Below are 23,178 nucleotides of genomic sequence, written 5' to 3' on the forward strand. Positions count from 1 at the left end.
ATTAACTAGGAGGAAATGCCATCTGATTTCGGTAGATGGTAAACCGTAGGAACTTCATCATTTTTAGAAACACCTGGGCCTTGCACAGATAACTTCAAAGAGGAAATACAATTTTCCTGATAGTCGGGTTCCCTGTCTTTCCATACTGGTTCCATATAGAACCAGGCAGGGACCTTGTAGGACTTCGTCAGCCATGATCAGAGGCCTGGATTTTAGCCTAAAGAGCGCTGGAAAGCTTTTGGAAGTCCGAGCAGGGGTGTGACATAAAATAGGCTTCATTCAAAAGCATTTGTTGAATGAATGAATGAGAGTGAATGAACAGACAGTGAGTTATAGCTAAGGTTGTACCTTCTTGACTCCAAGGCAGTCACAAATCATTCTTTTTCTGCTTGGCAGGCTCACGGTTTTGAAGAGACCCATGCTACCTTCCTTCAGACCGATTTACTGAAGTTGCTGGTGAAAAAGTGCAGCAAAGGGACTGGCTTTAGTAAAACATGGCTCCTCCGGGACCTGGAAGTAAGAGACCAGAGCGACTCCTGCTACTCTTGCCTGTTGCAGATGTACTGGCCTAGGAGTTAGAAGTGTCAGCAAGTTCCAGCTGCCTCTGCCCTGTGCATACTCATTTAGTACAGTGTTTGAAACTCCTTGCTTCTGTGTTCCCTTCTGGAAATAGGGATTATGACACCTGTCTACCCCTGTCAGGGAAAATAAATTTAATGTTTGTTCAAAGAATAGTGGAAGAGAAGCATTTTATGGAAACACGTGATTAAGCATTATATCATGGTCATAAAGTACACCCTTGAATTATTATTTCCCTTTAAAGTTCCTTTCAGCCACAATCAGCCTCTAAATTTGTCCTCACTTATGTTTATTTTATGTAGGATTTTAGTTGATATTTGTAATTTTATTGCTGTTCGCCTTAGACCTTGGAGTTTTCTTAGTGGAATTTCTGTGATTCCCTGTGGACTTTCTGTGCCCAGAGCCAGCTTTAGGCCCAGGAAAGGCTGCCGCTGCAGAGGAGGGAGTGCGTGGCCATACACAGCCCAGCAGAGCCTGCACCTGCAGAGACAGCTCTCAGTTGCCAGAAGAGGATTTGGTTAGGTTTAAGGGAAATATGCTAAAACATATGAATGGATAATTTGGACAGTATTTAAACTTTTATTCTTAGGGAATATTTTAAATTAAAATCTTTATTATTAGAACCACATTGCAGAAAACCTAAAAACTGTAAAAGAAAAAGAACCCTCCAAACTCTATATCCCAAACACAGCTGCCGTTAGCCTTTCGTGTATTTTCTCCCTCTTGTTTTGTTTCTGTGCATCTACAGTACATGCATAACTCTAGACTGTGTGACAAGCATAGTATTCAAATCAATTGATGGCACATGGGCATCTTTCTAAGTTTTGATGTAGTTTTCATAACCACTATTTTTTCTGGCTACATATTATACATGAAGGTGGCTTTCAGTTTTTTGCCATTAGTGCTTTACTGAGCGTATTGTAAAAGTAACTTTATATATTTTTACATTATTTGTAACAGATGAGTTGCTGGGTGAAAGCACATGAGCATTTTCATAGCTGTTTACATTTTGCCAAAACAAGTTCTAAAAAGGATGATGGCGGTTTATACCATCTGTGGGAAAGTTAATCAACACAAAGGTCCTCATAGTGTGCAGTTAGTGTTTCTTCGGTTACAGAGTATAATTAAACATACATTCGTGTTTCTTTTCTAATTTCACATTCTTCAAGTAAAGTCTGATGTCTTCAAAAGTTAGGGCAAATATTTTCATGATTAAAGGACTGTGCCATCTTCCCACCTCCTGAGCGCTCACGTTCTGCGGGTTTTCTTTCTGTGTAGATTTTGTCCATCATGCTGTACTCCTCAAAGAAGGAGATGAGCGCTTTGGCTGAGCACGGAGACCTAGAGCCGGATGAGCGAGGAGACCGAGAGGAAGAGGAGGAACGGCCGGCCAGCAGCCCTGGCGACCCAGAGCAGAAAAAGCTGGACCCCCTTGAGGGCCTGGATGAGCCCACCAGAATATGCTTCTTGGTGTGTTCTTGAGTCACCGTGTGGCTTGGGCAGAGGATTCTGAGGGACGGCTTCTCTTTGGCTTGGGCCATGTTTCAGCCTAAACATGAAAATGCTTCCATCTGATGTCCTGAGAATTCCCTTTCTAAAGACTCAATCTGTGTTGTTGCAGAATTGAACCAGAAGAACAGAAAAGCCTCCAGCAATAGTTCTTAATATTTTTGGTTATAAACTCAAAAGCTTTAGCTCCTCTCTCCCCATAAAATACACATTCAACTATGCATGTAAAATTTTGCATGAATTTCCACTAAAGCCCTAAGGCCTGTACGTGAACTCCTATGTGATAGCTCCTTCCTCACAGTTTCTCAGAAATACACTCTTACTTTCCCTAAGTAGTCTATTCTTCTTCAGAACAATATGAGAAGGATGGGGGCTTGGACTTCAAAAGCTGTAACTAAATGAAGAGTAAACAGAATGTAGGGTAGAATGTCAGAAAAAGCAAATCCTGGCCAGGCACAGTGGCTCACACCTGTAATTCCAGCACTTTGGGAGGTGGAGGCAGGAGGATTTCTTGAGGCCAAGAGTTCAAGACCAGCCTGGGCAACATAAAAAGATGCTGTCTCTACCAAAAATAAGACTAGCCAGGTGTGGTGGCATGCCCCTGTAGTCCTAGCTACCCAGGAGGCTGAGGCAGGAGGATCACTTGAGCCCAGGAGTTCAAGGTTACAGTGAGCTATGATCTCACCACTGCACTCCAGCCTGGGCAACCAATTGAGACCCTGTATCAAAAAAAGAAAATACAGTGCCCAGGTATGTGCTGGTTGTCAAACCGGAGTGTAAAATGGCATAGAGACGCTAGCAGTGAATGCAATGTGGTAAATAAGTATTTACTATTAGCATTGTGTTTTGTTGACATGCTATTTCTTTCGGGTTTTAGTGTTTTATAATTTCCTTTGAAGTTACAGTAGTAATGCAGATGTTATAGTCCATGTTTTAGTGCTTACAGTTTTGCATGCTTTTTAAACTACCCTTACAGTATTCTTCAGTTACAACCAGTGGAAGCTTTGGATATATTGTCTTCTCAGGTTTAAGTTCATATGTATTGAAGTGCTTTTAATGGTTCTTGTCTGCTTCCTCCCCGGGCCTTCAGATGGCTCACGATGCCCTCAATGCCCCTCTGCACATTCTCCGGGCCATATACGAACTGCAGATGAAAAAGACCGACTCTTTCTTCCTGGAGGTTCAGAAGAGGTAAGGGACATTTCGGTGCAGCCGGAGTGTGGCCAGGGAGAGAACACGTGAGGGTGGGAGGGTGCACCTCCTGACAGGGGGCTCAGGGTGGACGCTCCGACAAGCCGGGAAGCAGTTGTTAGTCCGTAAAGCGATGTCGAGGGCACCTGGGCTACACCACACGGATCATCTTCCAAGTGCACTGTGGCTTCCTCTTGAAAACTTATTTTTGTAGCCTCCGAGAGTAAACTCATTTCACAGACGTAGACATTTGGCAGGCACCAAGATGTGTCCCGTGTATAATCCCAGTGAGCAGATAGCACGGAGCAGGAACTGCTGCTCAAGAGATTTTTAAAATTAAGAACATTCCCTTTTTCTTGGCTAGGAAATTCAGAGCTAGTTCTTGGGCCCAGCTTTTTAATTTGGGTAAACTTTACAAATCTGGAATCTCATCTCCTCCTCCATCCTCCATATCCTAATTTTGACTTCTTATTCTAATTTATAGTCAATCTCATTTAATTTTTCTTTCATTTTGTATTTCGTATTTCTCTTTACCGTACGTGTTTCTTATATACTGCCTAAAATCCTTTATGAGATAAGCAGGGTTGTTCAGTTAGGGTACGGTCTAAGCTGCCATAACTAAGAAACCAGAAATGTAATGGACAGATAGATAGAATTTATATAATGGATGGATAGAATGTCAAGGTAGGGGAGAGAGAATTGTTTTCTCTCTCTCACGTGACAGTCCAGAGGTAGGCAGAGTCTGGGGTGGGTTACAGCTCTGCTCCACGGAGTGACCCAGAAATCCCAACGTTCTCACCTGTGGAGTGAAAGTTTGCTTGGCCACCCCACCTCTAGGTTCTAGGCCAGAGGAAACGGGGAACGTGGAGAAGGGAGTGCACTGTTAGCCCAGTAGACTCCAGAGGTGGCACACCACCTCTCTCACCTGCCACTGCCAAGAGCCCAGGGGCATCACCACTCTAGCTGCTAACCATGTCTCTAGCTGGGTGCTAACCATGTCTAGCTGCTAACCATGTCTCTAGCTCGTTAAAACTCTGGGGAGCTTTAGAGAGAGAGAAGGGTCACCGAGTTTCTGCCAAAGTTGTCCAACCGTTCAGCCTGTGCAATAAGGCAAACACCAGGCTGTAACCATTCCAGCTGTTTCTGTACCTCACTTCTGTTCTGTGTGTCATCTGCCTTTTTCTGTCTGTGAAGCTCCAACCACAGCAGCAGAGTCACTCTGAACTCATTCTGAGTCAGGAGCTGCCCAATTCTGGGATCACTCTTGGCTTAAACTGTGTTAAATTGTTTAAAAACAAAAGAGAGAAGGGGCGTCCAGGCATGGTGATGTGAGCCTGTAATTGCAGCTACTAGGGAGGCTGAGGCAGGAGGATCGCTTGAGCCCAGGAGTTCCAGTCCAGCCTGGGCAACATAGCTCATCTCTAAAAAACCAAATCGTCTAAAAAAACAAATTTCAAAAAAATGTTTTTTTAATGGAAATAAAACATTTGAATTAATTTAAAAAATGAAAAAGATGGAAGAGGAGAATGGATTTTTCAGGCGAGTTTGCAGCCTCTGCCACAGAGCTTACATGCATTCTGTATCCATGAATAACTGAAGGCTGTGAATCCAATCAGCAAAATACAGAAAGTGACAATGTCATTGATACTAACAGAAAAACAGCTCTGATCAGCACTGCTGACAAGTTTAAGTGCAGGTGAAAACTCTTGCCTTTCTGCGCTTTCAGTCCTCAACTTTGTGCTGCCTTTCTTAAGGTTTGACGGTGATGAGCTCACCACAGATGAGCGGATACGGTCCCTGGCTCAGCAGTGGCAGCCCAGTAAGGGTCTGAGGCTGGAAGAGCAGAGCGCCAAAGCTGTGGATACAGACATGATTATCTTGCCGTGCTTGGTATGTCACCCCCAACCATGGACCCAACGTGTCTGCATCCCCGTCCCCACCCCCATACCACCACTGTAAGGAGGCTGGACCTCTGTAATGGTGGTCTTGGGTTTGCAGTCCCGGCCTGCACGCTGTGACCAAGCCACTGCTGAATCGAACCCTGTGACCCAGAAACTGATCTCCAGCACAGAGAGTGAACTGCAGCAGAGCTACGCCAAGCAGCGCCGTAGCAAGAGTGCCGCCCTGCTGCACAAGGAGCTGAACTGCAAGAGTAAGAGGGCTGTCCGGGACTACCTCTTCCGAGTGAACGAGGCCACAGCCGTCCTGTACGCCCGCCACGTGCTTGCATCCTTGCTCGCCGAGTGGCCCGGCCATGTGCCAGTGAGTGAGGACATCCTGGAGCTCAGTGGCCCTGCCCACATGACCTACATTTTGGATATGTTCATGCAGCTGGAGGAAAAGCACGAGTGGGAGAAGGTAGTTACGCAGACCAAGCTTTCGCTCACCCACCGGGCTCTTCCTCTGCCCCACAGGCTTCCTCCAGTGAGTGCTTCCTGGAGCGAGGCTACCCGTGTGGCTGTGCAGCTCCCTCACAGGTGTGAATGCAGCAAAGGTAGGGCCACTGTATCCTCTCCCAAGGATTGGGCTGCTGAGGAACTCAGGGGCCCTGAGTGCGATTTCCTGCTGAACTAGAAAGCTTTGTCACCACCTTCCCAGTTTCTAAGGGCAGAAATCTTGACGCACCCACCTTCACACACACACACACACACACACGCAGTCCATGAGGAAGCTCATTTGGCCTTTCACTACCAGACCTCGAGGGCCTGTCTCGGCCTCGCAGCCCTGCAGGTGCTGGCAGGCTTGCTCTAGCGCATTTCTCTTTGGGAAGGGGCGAAGGGAGCCGTCCTGCCTCCACTAGGCCCTCGCATGGATGCATCCTCCCCAGTTCTCGCTATCTGAAGCTCCCAACTCTGCGCCTCACTCTAGGCATCGATCACATTGCGTGGTCGTTGTTTCTCCGTAGGCCAGTCCGCTTGCTTGGCGGGAACCCCTTCAAGGACCAGAACGTTTATGATTGGTTCTGTTAGTTCTGTCAGACCCCTTCTAAGCAGTAGCATTCTGAAAGGACTGCAGTATCCTGATGGACAGCAGGGGCCCGGTCACGTGAGAGGTGGCTGGTGGAGCTGATTTTGGGTGATAGAGTCACAGAGGCTCTTTCTAGGTCTAAGGTGATGCAGCACCTTTGGGTGGGCCTTGGGTTGAAGTAAACTCTCCCTTCTTCCCGATGCCACTAGCAGGCCCTGACCTAACCTGCCTGCATCCCACCAGATCCTGCAGAAAGTGCTCCAGGGCTGCCGAGAAGACATGCTGGGGCCCATGGCCCTGGCTGCCTGCCAGTTCATGGAGGAGCCGGGAATGGAGGTGCAAGTGAGGGAATCGAAACACCCGTATAACAACAACACCAACTTTGAGGTACGATCCGGGGTTGTCAGGCCTGATGAGGGCCACTGAGTGGCAGAGACCTTACCAGTGGCATAGACCTCTTTCCCCCTGGCCAGCAGACCTGGCCAGGGAAGTGCCTCCTTGAATAAGATGTGGTCTGCCTCCCTGAGGCCAGGGCTTCTGCACAAGTGAGTCTCCTCTCTCCGTGCCTTTCTTGTTTTAATAGAAGAAGACGGGCCACCTGGCCCTGGAGGAGAGTGTTACTTTCCCTGCAGCAAGCTCCTAAGAGGGAGTCCTCGGCTTCACAGTGAGGCAGGGAGTCTGAATGTGGTCCAGGTTGAACCATCACTCTTCAGCGGCCTCCTAATGACCTGCCCACACCTTGGATACCACAGCCCCTTTTTAAAATTTCCCAGAACTGAATCAAAGTCTCATCTTTTCCATCCTTAACTTTGTATCTGGGCAGGGAGGTTGAAGTTTTGATGAGGCAGGAATAGGGCAGCCTCCATTATTCTCATTGACTTAAGGCCATCTGTATCCCTTTAGCACTTTTTTTTTTTTTTTTTTGAGACAGAGTCTCTCTCTGTCGCCCAGGCTGGAGTGCAGCGGTGTGATCTCGGCTCACTACAACCTCTGCCTCCCAGGTTCAAGTGATTCTCATGCCTCAGCCTCTAGAGTAGCAGGAAGAAAGGCACCCACCACCGTGCCCAGCTAGTTTTTGTATTTTTAGCAGAGATGGGGTTTCACCACATTGGCCAGGCTGGTCTCAAATGCCTGACCTCAGGCGATCTGCCTGCCTTGGCCTCCCACAGTGGTGGGATTACAGGCGTGAGCCACCTCACCAGGCCCCCTTTAGCACTTTTTAAAATGTTGTAGAGGAAAAAGAAATGGTAGAGTTGCTGAGGCATCTGCATCTGAGTGGAAGGCACCCACAGCAGTCATGGCAGAGGATGGAAGCCAAGTTCGAACTCGGTGATTGGCCAACTGAGACTTTGTTTTTCAGAAGTATAACCTCCTAACTGTCTTCCTTCCAAGCCTCTTCTCTCACCTGGTTCCTGGGCTCCAGCTCCACTCCTTTGCACACAGGCACGTGTGGCCAGCCACCGCGTTCCAGCCCCAAGAGGCCTTGTCTTCTCCACTAACTCTAGACACTCCTTGCCCTTCTCTAGGGTTCCTGTTGCTGCTACTTTCTGATTCCTCACTTTTGCCTCAGCCTGGCCTTGCTCCACACGAGCTGTCAGTGATGCTACCACCATGCAAGCCTCGCCAAAGCTTTCTGGGGTTTCCCCTGTGGTCCAGAGTCTGTGTGCCTCATTTTAGGGCACAGGGTCTTCAGCGTCAGCCCCTGCCAACCTCTCTGGGGTCATGTCTTATCCCTGTTCCTACATCCCAAGCACATGTGCCCACATAGACACCCTTAACTCCAAGCACCCTGAGCTCCTTGCCATTCCCTGATGTGCTGCGCCTTCCCAGTGCTCTTCCCATGCCTGAAATGCGCCCCAGGCACTCACATCACCTTGCCTCCCACTCCCACTCTCTCCTGACAGGGTTCTCCTGTCCCCTTCACTCTGCACAGTAGCCCGACACTTCTTCACAGGGGCCCTGTGTCGCCTGCCCGCCGTGCTTCCCTCCCACCATATTTGCACCCTGTGCGTGCTCCTTGCCCCAGCTGGACTGTGCACTCCTGGAGGCCAGGGCTGTGGTTCCCTCGTTCTCACATGCCCGGGTCCATCCACAGGACTCAGTATGGGGCAGCTGCAGTAAATGTCTAGTGAGCAGTATCAACAGAGGTGTTCTTTGTTTCCCTCCCAGGATAAAGTTCACATTCCCGGTGCCATCTACCTCTCAATCAAATTCGACTCTCAGTGCAACACGGAGGAGGGCTGCGACGAGTTAGCCATGTCCAGCAGTAGTGACTTCCAGCAAGACCGACACAGCTTCAGCGGATCTCAGCAGAAGTGGAAAGATTTTGAACTTCCAGGTAGTGAAACAAATACTCGATGATACAGGTTCTTTGCAGACAGTGTTTACACGTGATATTAAGAAGGGAACTTACTGGAGAATGTTTAAAGGGTTTAGTACCTTCCATCAGAAACATCTCTGTTGCCATTCCTGTTGCTGCAGTTCCTGATCTGCCTGATTCTTGTGTGCCTAGGAGACACTCTGTATTACCGCTTCACCTCCGACATGAGCAACACCGAGTGGGGCTACAAATTCACCGTGACGGCCGGACACCTGGGGCGGTTCCAGACAGGTGTGTGCTCGGGGCTTTTCGTTCGCACCATCTGCCTGCCAGGGACACTCCATGGCTCTGGGTGCCATGATGTCACTGATCTTGGTTAAATCAAAGCAGGTACTTTTCTCTCACACTTTCACAAATTTGTGTCACAAACCTCACACCTGTCACTCTTAAGTATGATTTCATTGGCTAGTTGAAACTTGAATGGCCAGCTTGAGAGGCATTCTGTCAGGACCAGAAAAAGATGCTTGTTCTCTTAGGATTTGCCAGGGCGTTTTGATAGGAGGAACTGAAAATATTACTTCTGTGTTATTTTTACAAATGCCTTAATTTCAGCCAGAATTTAAATGATCACAATCATTTCATCCTATTTTTAAAATTTTGAGCAGTTTATAAAATGTATAATTCTTAATGTACACAATTTTTATACTTTATATAATAGTACTACTTATTACATATCTCTGTTTATATATCTGTGTTTTGGGTGTTGGCCAGGATTCGAGATTTTGAAGCAGATGTTGTTAGAAGAAAGGGTTGTGCCTCATCTCCCATTGGCAAAAATTTGGGAATGGCTGGTGGGCGTGGCCTGTCGCCAGACTGGCCATCAGCGGTTAAAAGCCATCCACTTACTTCTGAGGATCGTGCGGTGCTGCAGCCACAGGTAAGCTGCCTGCATCCTGGATGTGAGGCCTTTGCCAGGCATATGTACCCCGCTCTGTGACTGGCCCTTTCATTCTCTTAGTGGTTTCTTTGATGAAAAGACATTTGTGATTGTAATGTCTTCCACTTTTTCGGTCATTTCCTTAATGGTAGTGTTCTTGGTGTCTTGCTGAAGAAATGTTTGCCTTATTCGAAAGTCACGAAGATATTTCCTGTATTACCTTCTAGAAGCGTGTTTTTCCTTTCACACTTAGAGGAGTATCTCCCTGTGGAATGCATGTTAGTGTATGATAGAAGGGGTGGGTGTCCAGTTAGTTTCGTTCCATACAGCTCTCCACTTGACTCTCTAGATCTTTTTGTTTTTGAGACGTCTCGCTCTGTCCGGGCTGGTGCAACTATAGATGAATTTGATGAGAATTAAGATCTTTAGAACACCGAGTCCTCTAATCCACAACCATTATATAGTCCTCTGTTTATGTTCCTCGATCATTGAGGTCTTCGTGATATTTATAGGTTTCTATGTAGAGGACTTAACATTCTGTTAAATTTATTACTAGGTATTTAATGTTTTTGATGCTACAATTGGCATTTTTTATTTTAGTTTTGTTTTTGCTGATGTACAGTTAATTTTTGCATATTGCCCTTGTATCCAGTGACCTTATTAAATTTGTTTTTTCTTTTTTTTTTTGCCTAATAAAGCAACTAAATTTGTTCCTTCTAAGACTTATCTATGTAGATTATTTGGGTACAGTCACGTCATCTGTAAGTAAGTGAGTGCGATTTCTTCCTCTCCCTGCTCAGGCACTGTTCTTGCCTTTTGCACTAGGTCGGACATGCAGTGTGGAATAGAATCGGGGATCGTGGACATAAGTGCCTTACTCCTCATCTGTGAGGGAACGTGGTAGTGACTGTGCCGGTCGTGTTGTCTGTATACCTGGCCCCACCCTCCTTGCTCAGAACCCTACCTGCCAGGGTTCATTCTTCCTCTTTCCTGCATGTCTAAGGCACGCAGACAGACACACAGAATGCCAACCAGAGTGCGGTGATGATATGTGAAGTAACAGGTTGTCTTCTCGTGGAATATGGAGATGTCATTAAAATAAAGGACTCTCAAAGTCAGCGGGGAGAACCGGATGGCTTGTGTAGTCAGTCCATAGGCAGCACGGAGAGAGAGGGGAAAGCTGGGCATGTTTGCTGTTACCCCCGTGTCCTCAGAGGCAGACAGGATCACCTAGCCCCACACAGGCTTTGGCTCTGTTCACTTGAGCGTAGAGTCCCGTAAGAACAGCCCAGTTAAGCGGTGCTTATGAAGCATGTAACCTCTCCATGGTGTCCTGGCTGGTGGCCCTCCCTGCCGGCAGCGGGAAGGAAGCCCTGTGCTCCTGCACTCTCTCCTGTCTGTTGGCAACCTTCTTTCCAGTGGCGACACTCCCGCACCCTCTGTCCCGAGCCTGGAGGGAACTCCCAACTTGTCTTGTCACCCTAGGCTATTTCATGCTGCTCCTCATAGAGTGAGAGAGAGGCCTCCCTGAGGGCTTGACCTGGAGACCACATGGGGGCGGGGCAGCCCTCAGGAGAGGGACCTTCTCAGCTCACAGGTGCATTTACTTCTCGTGCTAATGCTTCTCTGAAAACCCATTCCAAAGCTATCGGAATTTTTCCGTTTGTTTTATGAAGATTTATTCCTCTGGGAGAAAGGGATTGGCTTCAAGATAGCAATTAAATATACCCAATAATTTTTCAAGTCAGAAAAAGCAAATTTCTTTAAAAAAAAAGAAAAAAGCAAAATCCAACATTATATATATATGGCCATGTAACAAGTTCTAGAATATTATTTATTTGATGATTTTTCTTCTTCAAAGGATATCGAGTTGGAATTAAAGCACAGCCTCCCTCTGAGTAAAATAGAAAAAAAAAAAAAGAAAACGTCAGTTCCTTCTCTCAGCAGGGGTTCTGCTTTACTTAGGGAAGAGATTTCTGCCTGAGCAACCTTCCAAGCATATTCTGTGTTTCATAACTCAAGCCTAAAATCATAACACTGGTAGTCGTCGTTATCTTTTTTTTTTTTTTTCTTGAAACATAGTCTGGCTCTTTCACCCAGGCTGGAGTGTAGTGGCATGATCTCAACTCACTGCGGCCTCCACCTCCTGAGCTGAAGTGATCCTCTCCCCTCAGCCTCCTGAGTAGCTGGGACTACAGGCATATGCCACCACACCCAGCTAATTTTTGTAATTTTTGTGGAGATGGGGTTTCACCATGTTGCCCAGAATGGTCTCAAATTCCTGGGATCAAGCAGTCCCCCAACCTTGGCCTCCCAGAGTGCTGGGATTGTAGCTATGAGCCACCGCTCCTGGCCATCTTTCTTTTCTTTAATTTTTTTTTAGAGGTGGGGTCTTATTCTGTGGCCCAGGCTGGAGTGCAGTGGCACCATCCTAGCTCACTGCAGCGTGAACTCCTGGGCTCAAGTGATCCTTCCACCTCAGCCTCTTGAGTAACTAGGACTGCAAATATGAGCCACCACGCTTGTCTTTTAAGTGTTGTTTTCCGATGATAAGAGCAATGAGCATTGTAGAAAACCCAGAAGGCCGAGAGGGACAGCTGCTGGCGACATCTTTTGCTATGTCTGTTTCTTGTGGTTTTTCATTTGCATAGAGAAATTACTGTATATGCAGGTTATTTCTGAATTGTATTTTGTATATAAAGTTTTACATCTTGCTTTTTTTCATTTAATATTTATTTTGAAATGAGTTCCCACTGTCATTGGAAAGTCTCCAAAACTTTTTTTTTTTTTTGAGACAGAGTCTCGCTCTGTCGCCAGGCTGGGGTGCAGTGGTGCGATCCCAGCTCCCTACAACTTCCGTTTTCCGGTTTCAAGCAATTCTCCTGCCTCAGCCTCCTGAGTAGCTGGGACTACAGGCACGCACCACCACGCCCGGCTAACTTTTTTATATTTTTAGTAGAGATGGGGTTTTACCATGTTGGCCAGGATGGTCTCTATCTCTTGACCTCGTAATCTGCCCGCCTTGGCCTCCTTCTGGGATTACAGGCATGAGCCACCGCCCCCAGCCTACTTTTTTTTTTTTTTTTTAAGAGACAAGTTCGCACTCTGTTGCCCAGGCTAGAGTACTGTGGTGCAGTCATGGCTCACTGCAGCCTCCAAGTCCTGGGCTCAAGCGATCCTCCCACCTCAGCCTCTCGAGTAGCTGGATGCCATCATGCCCAGCTAGTTTTTTCTTTTGTTTTTTTTAAATTTTTTGTAGAGACAGGGTCTCGCTCTGTTTCCCAGAGCAACTCTTGAGCTGAAGGGATCCTCCCACCTCAGCTTCCCAAAGTGCTGGGATCACAGGTGTGAGCCCCGTGTCTAGCCCATAACATCCATTTTTAAAGGTGCACAGTAATTCCCGTGCGCACACTTCCGGGCCTCCTGTTCCCTTGGAGCCTGGTTTTGAAGTGTAGGTTCTGCCCCTTTCCTTCTTTGCTGTTGGTGACTGTTTTGTGGGGAGCATAGGTGAGACTGTTTTGTAATCACTTGTACCAGCTGTGGGAGAGGGAGGGTCTGAGCTGCAGCTCCTGCCAGCTGTTAGCCGTGTGACCTTGGTGTGGCCCTCAGTAAACTGACCACCTCCGGGGCTCCTCCTGCAGCGACCTGTGTGACCTGGCACTGTTGAAGCCCCTGTGGCAGCTCTTTACCCACATGGAGTACGGCCTGTTTGAGGACGTGACACAGCCCGGCATCCTCCTTCCCCTGCACCGGGCCCTCACGGAGCTCTTCTTCGTCACCGAGAACCGCGCCCAGGTGAGGCCCGAGGTCTGCACAGGGAGCCCCGTGTCTCCGTGGGCTTTTGCTTCCTCTGCCACCCTGGGCAGAACTTGCCACCTCGTCTGAGCCTAAGGGGTCTCAGCAGGCCACACAGGACAGGCATGGCTGAGAGTCTGAGGCCCTCAGGTCAGCTCTGACACGGCTTATTTTGTCAGGCCTAGAGCCAAAGGGGGTAAAACCCCCCGGGGACAGCCCTTGCCAACAGTGAGTTTTGGAGAATAAAAGGGTGGCTTCTTTCTGCTTCCTCCTTGTTTTTTCCCCCTCAGCACAATAGACTCATTGAATGTGGGAGCTGAAAGGGCCTTTCAGAGTTCTTTAGCTGTCCTCTCCTTTCACAAGAGGAAGCTGGCCCGAGGAGGGGCCCGACCTGGCACTGGGCACCTGGCTCCTGCCGGTCAGGTTCCTGCCGGGTTCTGAGCAAGGCAGTGCCATGTAGGCCTGGCGGAGTGAGTAGCGTCCACCCGCGGGAGGCTTCCGCTTTCATGAGCAGGTGTCCCAGGTGGTGTGGGAGAGCCACACTGCGCCTCTGGCACTGTCGCTCACAGCCCCGCTCTCTCCGCAGGAGCTCGGTGTGCTGCAGGATTACCTGCTGGCCCTCACCACGGATGACCACCTTCTCCGCTGTGCGACACAGGTACTGTCTCCACCCCAGCAGAGCTGACCCCTGTGGGGTGCCACCATCTCATCACTGCCAGGGCAGAGAAGTCTGCGCATTGCGTCTGACTAGGACAGAATCCACCCGGAGCTTACACAGAGCTCACCCCAGTTCAGTCGCTTCCTCCTGGTGCTCAGAGAGCGTGCACGAGCCCCATTTATCACTGTCATTCATCTGAACTGGGGTCAGGAGAATTCGTGTCTTTAAAACCAAAACAACCAATGCCTTAAATTTAGTTTGGCTGATTCTGGAAGTTTCCGTGGAGTCAGAGCTCACATATTTTTAGATGTGAGTTGCTTCTCTGGTAGCGGAACTCCTGACAGCTGTTTGGTCTCAGGACGCTTCAAGCTTTTCAATGATGGAGGAGCTCAGAAAGCTTTTGGAGATGTGTATTATGTGTATCCACATGTGCCATGAGAAATGAGGTTTTCCATTTTCAGATAAGCACAAATTTAAACCTTTATCTATTTTTTTAAGTAGTGAACCCCTTTCATGTTAATATCAATAACACGTCTTGTGAAAAACAACTCTAACTTTTGAAAATAATTACTGAGTGCTCTGGGACAAATAGGTGACGAAAAAAAAAGGATTACTGAAGAGGGTGGTGCTGGGTTCCATCCTTGCAGACCCCTCTCACACCTGGCCTAACAGAAGATGGCTGTGTTCTCACATCTGCTTCTGTTCTGCAGTCAGTCATTTCACATGTCAGGCTCTGGAACGCTACACTGCATACTCACGAGATGGAAAGGGAAAAATGAACCTTGCAGACCCCGAAAGGGTCGTGGGAGTTCCCTGGCCCCAGACTACATTTTGTGGCCCAACAACCTCCCCCCCAGAGGACAGCTGCAGACACTGAGGCTCACAGGGTTACCTGTGGGCGGACTCCCAGCCAGGAGCCCTGCCTCAGCACGGCACTCTGTCCCTGGGAAGTGTTCTCGGAACGCTGCCCTTTTGCTGGAAAAGGGTCTTCTTTCCAGCCCTAGGCTTTGACACGTAGGCTTGAAAGTAGGAATGCCCCCAGCACACAAGGAGGAGTTTGTGTGAATCCACCTGAGACCTATAGGCAGAGGAAAAACTCCCTCCCCCTCAGCAGCTGCCTACAACATTGCCACCTCCACCCCAGGTTTCATGACGTCACGTAACGAAATTTTCCTATTGGACCGTCCTGGCCCCAAAGCTCCGCGTGGCGGCTTGCCTGTGGGCGGGTTTCTCTTGCTGTGTTCTGGCTCTTCTGACCCTCCCCTCGGCCTGTCGAGTGTACTGCACCAGTGTCCTGACACCTCTCCCTGCCAGCCCCCTTCCTCCCTCGGCCACCTCCACTTTCCTGCTGCCCAGACCGTGAAGGCCTGACTGGCCTGCCCCCGCCTCCAGGCCATCTGATTCCCAGTGCCTTCCTGGCCCTGTTTCTGCGCTCCCTCTGGTCCCCAGCGCTGGCTGTTGATTTCCTGTGAGTGCCGTGCCCTCCCACCTGCACTTTTTCACGGCTTTCCCAGACCTCTGCACACTGCCTCTGAGCCCCCGCACTGGGACTGCCCCTCTGGGCAGGGATGATTTCTACCTTACATTTGGAGCTTTCACATGGTCTCAATAGCATTTTCTCCCTCCCTCCACCCTGTGGGCCTCTGGGGGAGGGGAACACCTCTGGTTCATCTCAGGGCCTCTCTCCCCTCATTCCCGCATCCTCAGTGCTCCACTGAGGGCTTGTTATCAGCACTCAGCGAATGAGGGAGTGAGTGGCTCCAGACATTGGCGACAACTCTTTTTCCCTCCGCAGGCTCTGCAGAACATTGCTGCCATCAGCCTGGCCATCAACTACCCCAACAAGGCGACCCGCCTCTGGAATGTGGAGTGTTAGCCCTCGGTATGGCGTGCACGGGGCTAGCTAATGTGTCACAGGGATTTTAGAGCAGACACGTAACCTCATTCAGGAAAGTTCCTGTAGCACAGTGCCCAGCTCTCCTTGAGCTCACTTCCACTCCGATTAGGACGCCAAGCAGCCCCGTCTCCAAGCGCTCCTGTGCGTAGGCTGGACACAAGCACGTGCTGTTGCGTGCCAAGAATAAGCAAGCAGTGCAGAGTGCCGCAGAGAGGGCCCCTGAGAAGGTCCAGAGAGCAGCCTTCTCCAGGGGCGGTCCCTGCAGGAGCCGTGGGCCCCGGAAGACTTGGAAGCAGCCTCTCTGGCCTGGGCTTTGTCTCTGTTGAGCTGGAACTGCCTGCACTTGCCTTGAGAGCGAGGCACAGTCCACCCAGAGCTGCCTTTCCAGTAAGACCCCCAGCGGCAGCGGCCCGGCCTGGGACCACCTCTTCGCTTTTGCTTCTTCCGACTGGGTAATCCAAACCAAACCTGGCGAGAGCCCCTCCTGGCCACCACTGATCCCCAAGCGTCCAGTGCCGGGCCGTGCCCTCCCAGAGAGCTCCTCGAGGAGAACAAGTGCCCTTGGGAGCAGCCGGCAGGTGCCCACGTGCATCCGCTCAGGGCCAGTCAGCGCAGCCGCAGTTTCCAGGTGTTGTTTTAACATGCTTCAGTGCCCACCTCACGTTTCCAGAGCAGAACCACACCGGTGGCCTCCCTTGGGGGGCCTCCAGGGCGTGACGAGATAGACCAGTAAGGAGGATGAATCATGTGAAAGCGGCAGAACTCGAGGAATACGCTTCAGCTTCCGTACCTTGAAGATGATCAGAGGATATCTGATATTAAGAGTAAACACCACACGATTTTATTTCTGCTTGACGGTCATAGGAGTCCGTCATACCCACCTCTGGGACTCTGCGTGGCTGTTCGGCTGTCACTTGTAGCAATAACTACATTAGTTCTAGTCAGTGCTATTTTACATTTCCCTTTTTGTGGTTTTAGTCTTGCCCTGGAGTGCTGATGATGCCTCTCCCTCCAGAGCACGCCTGGGAGCATGAAGCAGGCCTGGCGTGTGGGCCGCGTGCCGGCCTCAGTGGGACCTGTGGGGATGAAGCATGTCGCACCACACAGCGCCAGGGCCAGAGAAGGGGCCCCACCACCCAGGCCAGGCTTGACCAGGTCGGCATTGCCTGGCCCGGTGAACCCCGTGGCCTCTCAAGACCCCCTCTGCTTAGGGTCTGCAGGGGTCTGGATTGCAAGGGCCTGAGTCTGCGGGTCGGGAGCAGCTTCCTGTGAGCACCTTTGCCTTGTGGGTCAGGACGCCCAGGTGCAGTGGGCTTCACAGCGCTCGACTCGGGTTCTCGGCCAAGCCCCGGAGTTCAGGTGGAACCATCACGGGGTGGGATTCACGGGAGACAGGAACACATGGGGCAGCCCTGAAACTCGTGGCCTGAGGCCCTCGCCCTGGCGTCCGGGCCTGGCCTGGTTCCCGAGGAGGCAGGTGCTGCGCGCGCCGTGGAAACCCTTCTCCCATCTTTCGCTCTTTGCCAAACCGACCTTGCTTTGGGAGCTGCCTGCACCCCTCCCCCACAGAGAAGCCCCCACATTCTGCGCCCCGCAGACCCCTGGAGGTCTCACAGGACACAGGTCTCGGTGCTCAGACTCAGCCAGCCTGGGAGGCAGGCCAGGGGACAGGCCACCAGCCCTCCACACCCCTGACGCCAGCAAGCGGGCGGCGCGGCAGGAGTCACCCCCTGCGGCAGTGGCCGCCCTGCACGCCTCCCTCCCGTCGGGAAGATCGGCTGTAAATACACGCTGGGCTCCTCAGAGCTGCGCTCCGCTCCCTGCCCTTGCTGTTCTGGGTCTGCGCTGCAGCTGACCGGGAACAAGCCCGAGTCCGCCCGCGGCGGCTGCTCTCCCGGCCCCTCCCGGGCGCCTCCGCCTCAGGCCACCGGGTGGCGCTGCCAAGCCGGAGCCGCCGGCCGGAGGAGGCCAATGCCGCAGAGCAACGGTGGAACCACGTGCCTACGCTGTAAAGAAATCCCGTTCAGAGCAGGCCTGTTGTGCAGACAGACGCTGTTCCTAATGAGAGGAGTGACGTATTTTCATCACCGTTTTTAATTTGTTTTCTTACGGGTTTACGATTTTGAATTTTTCTTATTTGGTTGAAAGAATTTTGATTTTATCAGCTGAGTTCAGCCTGTAAAAAGGGTAAGTTGTGGGTAAAATATGCAAATGAAGAGAAATATATTGTACAAATTCTATATAATAAGGTACGCCTGTGTGTGGACTCGTTTCTCCCTCCTCCCTCCGCCCCGCCGTATCTCGTGGAGCCCAGGCGTGGAGGTTCCACCGCGCCCGAACTGCTGCGAGGGGGAGAATCGGGCCTGAAAGGAGTGGAAAGCTGCTCCAGACCTTCCTCCAGGCCATCCTCCCACGCCCGCCGCCCGCGCTCCTCCGAGAGCCCATGGCTTGGGTTCACCCCCTGTGCGGCCACGCGGAGGTTTCCACACGCACGGCACCCTCGGGGTCTCCGCTCCCCAGCCTGGCGCCCCGGCCCGCCACCTGCCTTGGCCCACTCTGGTAGCCGCAGGACACTGCGGAGCAGGGAGAGGAAAGCAGGGCCCCAGTCAGTGGCCTGCCTCCCTCCAGGGACTGGTCGCCTTCCCGCCAACCTCTGCACCCTGTTTCTGACCCAGGTGTGGCCTGAGGTTTCCCAGTCCCTGGGCCTCCCACTTCTTCCTCCAGTCTCTGGTTTGCCACGCGCTGCCCTGTCCCCTTCCCCAAGGCATTCTGGGGCTGAGGACTGTCTGGCAAATTAAGAGTGCCTTCTTGCCAGGGCTGCATTTAACCATCCTTTGAGGCCCATTTGTTCCAGACTGACAGAATCTGACTCATCCCTGAAAGCCGCAGACTGCTGTTGGGGGAGCCCCAGGCAGGGCCTGGACCCAGCCTCAGCCCTCGCCATCCCTCAGGCCAGAGAAAAACTGGGTTCAGCGTGACACTCAGCAGGACTGGGTGCTCCCAGGCCTGTGCCGCTCTGGAGGTGCTCTCCAGGGCCTGGTGCAAATATTTACATCCTCCTCTCCTCACTTGTCTCAGAGCACACTGGGGCTTCACTCTGAAGCAGGCGGGTCCATCTGAGCCCTGCCTGGCTGGCGGCTGGCATGACTAAGGTCACTGCTGAGACTAAGCCAGCACCAGTGGACTAAGGGCACAGAGAACCAAGGCGAATTGAGCCTTAGCTTCTAGAACTGAAGAGAAACATGGAGTTCCACCAGCTGAGCCTCCTCATTTCATCAAGAAGCAGATGCGGTGAGAGGTCAGCCTGGAAGCACACGGAAACAGGTAGGGAGCCCAGGCCCCCAGCCAAGGCTGCATCGCAGGGGCGCTCAGTGCATGCCCATCCACTCAACACATGCCCTCCACACACCCAGGCCGGGCTCCATGCGGAACCGCCAGAGCAGCCCAGGCGCTCAGACAGAAGCCAGCTCCAGACACGTCCCTCCCACTCCCCTAGCTCCCTCTCCTGCCCTTCCCCTCCTTCCCTGCTGACAAAATACTGTTTTCTCCAGTGGTGACTGTAGCTAATTTAATCTCAGGAAAGGCAGGACTTTCTACCAGCTCCTGAGGAAAGTCGTGATTAAGTCCCCCCCCGCCCACCAGGTAAGCTCACTTCTGTGTCCCAGCTCTTCTTGCAATGAGGCTGTCAGGGACGCCTGAACCAGAGCAACTCCATCTTGAATGGGGGCTGGGTAAAATGAGGCTGAGATGTGCTGGGCTGCATTCCCAGACAGACATTCTGAGTCACAGGATGAGATAGGAGCTCAGCACAAGACACAGGCCATAAAGGCCTTGCTGATGAAACAGGCTGCAGTAAAGAAGCGGCCAAAACCCAAAACCAAGATGGTGACGAGAGTGGCCTCCGGTCTTCCTCACTGCCGCACTCCCACTGGCGCTGTGACAGTTTGCAAATGGCATGGCCAACGTCAGGAAGTTACACTATATGGTCTGAAAAGGGGAAGCATGAATAACCCACCCCTGTTTAGCATATAATCAAGAAATATGCCAGGAGCGATGGTTCATGCCTGTAATTCCAGCACTTTGGGAGGCCGAGGCAGACAGATCACAAAGTCAGGAGTTCGAGACCAGCCTGGCCAACATGGTGAAACCCCATCTGTACTAAAAATACAAAAATTAGCCAGGCCTGGTGGCGGCCGCCTGTAATTCCAGCTACTCAGGAGGAGGCTGAGGCAGGAGAATTGTTTGAACCCAAGAGGCGGAGGTTGCAGTGAGCCAAGATCGCGCCACTGCACTCTAGCCTGGGCGACAGAGTGCGACTCTGTCTCAAAATAAATAAATAAAAAGAACCATAAAAACGGGCAACGAGCAACCCTCAGGGCGGGCTGCCTGTGGAGTCGCCGTTCTTTTTCCCTTGCATGAGATTCAAGAACCCTCTCTAGGGTCTGGATTGGGATCCCCTTCCGGTAACAAGGCGGCTCTATGGCTGCATTCTCCAGAGGTTCTGGGAGGGAGCCCTGCTCCTCGGTGCTCCCTTTTTGCCCAGACGAGATGCCCGGCCTCGCACACAGTCTTACCGCCATCAGGTAAAAAGCTGGGGGCTGAGAAGCCAACGCTCTGGGGCCGTGGGGGCAGAAGGACAGGAGTCTGACTCCTTCATTCCATTCTCTGAGCCCTAGAACGACCGATCTCCAGGCAGTCAGGAGAGAGAACGTGGCGAGGTTCCGCTCACCTCAGCGGGAAGCATTTCTGACCCAACTTGATGCAACAATTTGGCTCCAGTAGGTTGAAATAATGTCACAACTCTCTTCTCATCATATTAATATGGACAGCATATGGAAGGGAAATGTAAAAATTCCAGAAATAAAAAGGCCTCAACAGTGTCCAGTTAAGCCACAGATGCCATCCAGTTGTAGCCGTTACTGAATTCTTCTTCTCTCTTGGGATTCTTACATACATAGCTTTGCTCATGCTCAGCCAGCCCCAGACCTCTGATCTGGAGGCACTGTCGCAGGATGCGTTGGGGTTTCTTAAGGTCACTCCAAACTAAGTCCACATGGAAATGTATTGACTTACAAAACTGAAGAGCCCAAGGATTGCATCTAGCTCCAGGCAAAGCTAAATTCCAGGGGCTCAAAGATGTCAGGTCAGTCTCTCTCCCTGCCCTCCATCCTGCCTCTTCCTCCGCTTTTCCTGGGCTCATTCTCCTGCCCTGCTCCCCCTGGGCTTTCAGGAAGGTGAGGGCAAACATGAGAGTACTAGGTGATGATTCTCTCCTGCTTTTGCACCCAGCCACTGACCGCTGCCGATTTCCCAGTGGAGAGGGCTTCTCACTCTCTCTTTATATGAGGCTTCCCAAGCTGTTGACTGGTATCTTCTAGCTGTGATTTAATTTAGTGTTTTAAAAGCTACCTGGGAGACCCGTGAGTTTGTGTTGTCATCATCTCAGAATTGCTGAGCAACATGGCATCTGTGACAATGGGCAGAAACTGGGCCGGGGAAGCCCCCACACAGCCCCTGTGAGCCTTGTCAACACATCAGTTCAACCACTCAACTACCAGCCAGGCAAGGTGCCCCCAAATGTGGCGGGCCGCTTACCCACTAGCGAGTATAGAAAGTTGCAACAGAAGTGGAGACAGAGATATCTAAAACAACTGCTCTTAACACAAAACAAAACAAAAGGTGGAATGCAGAAGAATGAGCACAAGTCTATCAAGCAGATATAAACAGAAAATCAGAGTTACTCAGCATCAGGCAGTATAATTCGAGACAAAACTAAATGGGGCAAGGCCAGGCAAGGTGGCTCACACCTGTAATCCCAGTGCTTTGGGAGGCCAAGGTGGGCAGATCACTTGAGGTCAGGAGTTCAAGAAGAGCCTGGCTAACATAGTGAAACTCCGTCTCTACTAAAAATACAAAAAAATTAGCTGGGCGTGGCGGTGGGCGCCTGTAATCCCAGCTACTCGGGAGGCTGAGGCACGAGAATCACTTAAACCTGGGAGGCAGAGGTTGCAGTAAACCAAGATGGTGACACTGCAATCCAGCCTGGGCAACAGAGCGAGACTCTTGTCTCAAAAAAAAAAAATGAAGGGAGCCTCAGAGAAATGTGAGGCAGCATGAGGCCTACCAGCCTATGAGAAATGGGAGTAATGGAAGGAGAGGAGAGAGAGAGGGGAGGAAAAAAATATTTAAGGACATAATGGCTAAAAACGTCCCAAATTCATTGATAAACAGTCTACACATTAGGAAGTTCAATGAATCCATGTAGGATGAGCACAGAGAGATCAGCAACAATAAAAATACTGAAAGTGGCAAGAAAAGAAACAACTTGTCATTTAAGCGTAACTGCAATAAGAGTAACAGCTGACTTGTCAGAAACGATGGACATTAGAAGGCAGTAGGGTCATAGATTCAAAGCACTCAAAGAAAAAAATCCGTCAACCAAGAATGTTATATCAAACAAAGCCACCTTTCAAAAATGAAGGCAAAAGAGATTCCCAGATAAACAAAAGCTGAGTAAATGTGTTCCCACCAAACCTGCCTTACTAGACATGCTAAAAAAAAGTTCTTCAGGCTAAAAGCAAGTTACCCCAGATGGCAATTTGAATCCACAAAAAGCAGTGGTGAACGTAATTATGCAATTATAAAAGACAGTATACATTCATTTTTCTTAACCGATTTAAAAAGCAACTATATAAATATGTATATAACATATTGTTAGACTTATTACATATAAAGTGTAATATATTTACCAAAAGCAAGACCAGAAAGGTGGGTGGGAGCAAAGCTGTACCGGGCTAAGGAAATGACTCCAGATGTAACTTAGATCCACAAGAAGAAATGAAGAGAACTAGAAATGATTAAAAAAAAAAAAAAAGGATTAATATACTAAAAGCTATGCATACTTATTCTCCTTTTTTTCTCAGCTTCTGTAAAAGACAAAATAAAGTAATAATTATAACAATTTATTGTTGGGCTTCTAACATTTATAGATGTGTGTAACAATAATGCCACAAAAAGGAGGGAAAGGGAAAAAAGGTGTATAGGAGTCAGGTTTCTACATCTCATTAAAATTAAAGTTAATACAAATCTTAAGCTGGGGCCAGGTGCGGTGGCTTATGCCTGTAATCCCAGCAGTTTGGGATGCTGGGGCAGATGGATCACCTGAGGTCAGGGGTTTGAGACCAGCCTGACCAACATGGCAAAACCCATCTCTACTTTAAAAAATACAAAAATTAGCTGGGTGTGGTGGTACATGCCTATAGTCCCAGCTACTTGGGAAGCTGAGACAGGAGAATTGCTTGAACCCAGGAGGCAGAGGTTGCAGT

At 50.2% G+C, this 23,178-nt stretch overlaps 1 protein-coding gene across 1 annotated transcript in view; it reads left to right on the forward strand.

The window, feature by feature from the left end:
- Positions 1 to 17,579, forward strand: part of ZZEF1 (zinc finger ZZ-type and EF-hand domain containing 1) — a 133,964-nt gene extending 116,385 nt beyond the window's left edge. The window contains exons 44-55 of the mRNA XM_021671289.2: positions 397 to 516; positions 1,858 to 2,049; positions 3,179 to 3,279; positions 5,034 to 5,169; positions 5,278 to 5,637; positions 6,490 to 6,633; positions 8,416 to 8,584; positions 8,759 to 8,857; positions 9,338 to 9,503; positions 13,145 to 13,298; positions 13,885 to 13,956; positions 15,752 to 17,579. Coding sequence (XP_021526964.2) covers positions 397 to 516; positions 1,858 to 2,049; positions 3,179 to 3,279; positions 5,034 to 5,169; positions 5,278 to 5,637; positions 6,490 to 6,633; positions 8,416 to 8,584; positions 8,759 to 8,857; positions 9,338 to 9,503; positions 13,145 to 13,298; positions 13,885 to 13,956; positions 15,752 to 15,832 — 1,794 coding nt within the window. The 3' untranslated portion in view covers positions 15,833 to 17,579. The remainder of the gene's footprint in view (positions 1 to 396; positions 517 to 1,857; positions 2,050 to 3,178; positions 3,280 to 5,033; positions 5,170 to 5,277; positions 5,638 to 6,489; positions 6,634 to 8,415; positions 8,585 to 8,758; positions 8,858 to 9,337; positions 9,504 to 13,144; positions 13,299 to 13,884; positions 13,957 to 15,751) is intronic.
- The last annotated feature ends 5,599 nt before the right edge of the window (positions 17,580 to 23,178 follow it).

Source organism: Aotus nancymaae, unplaced genomic scaffold, assembly GCF_030222135.1.
Source record: "Aotus nancymaae isolate 86718 unplaced genomic scaffold, 86718_ANA_hifiasm-v0.15.2.pri h1tg000018l, whole genome shotgun sequence".
In the NCBI taxonomy this organism is placed as follows: domain Eukaryota; kingdom Metazoa; phylum Chordata; class Mammalia; order Primates; family Aotidae; genus Aotus; species Aotus nancymaae.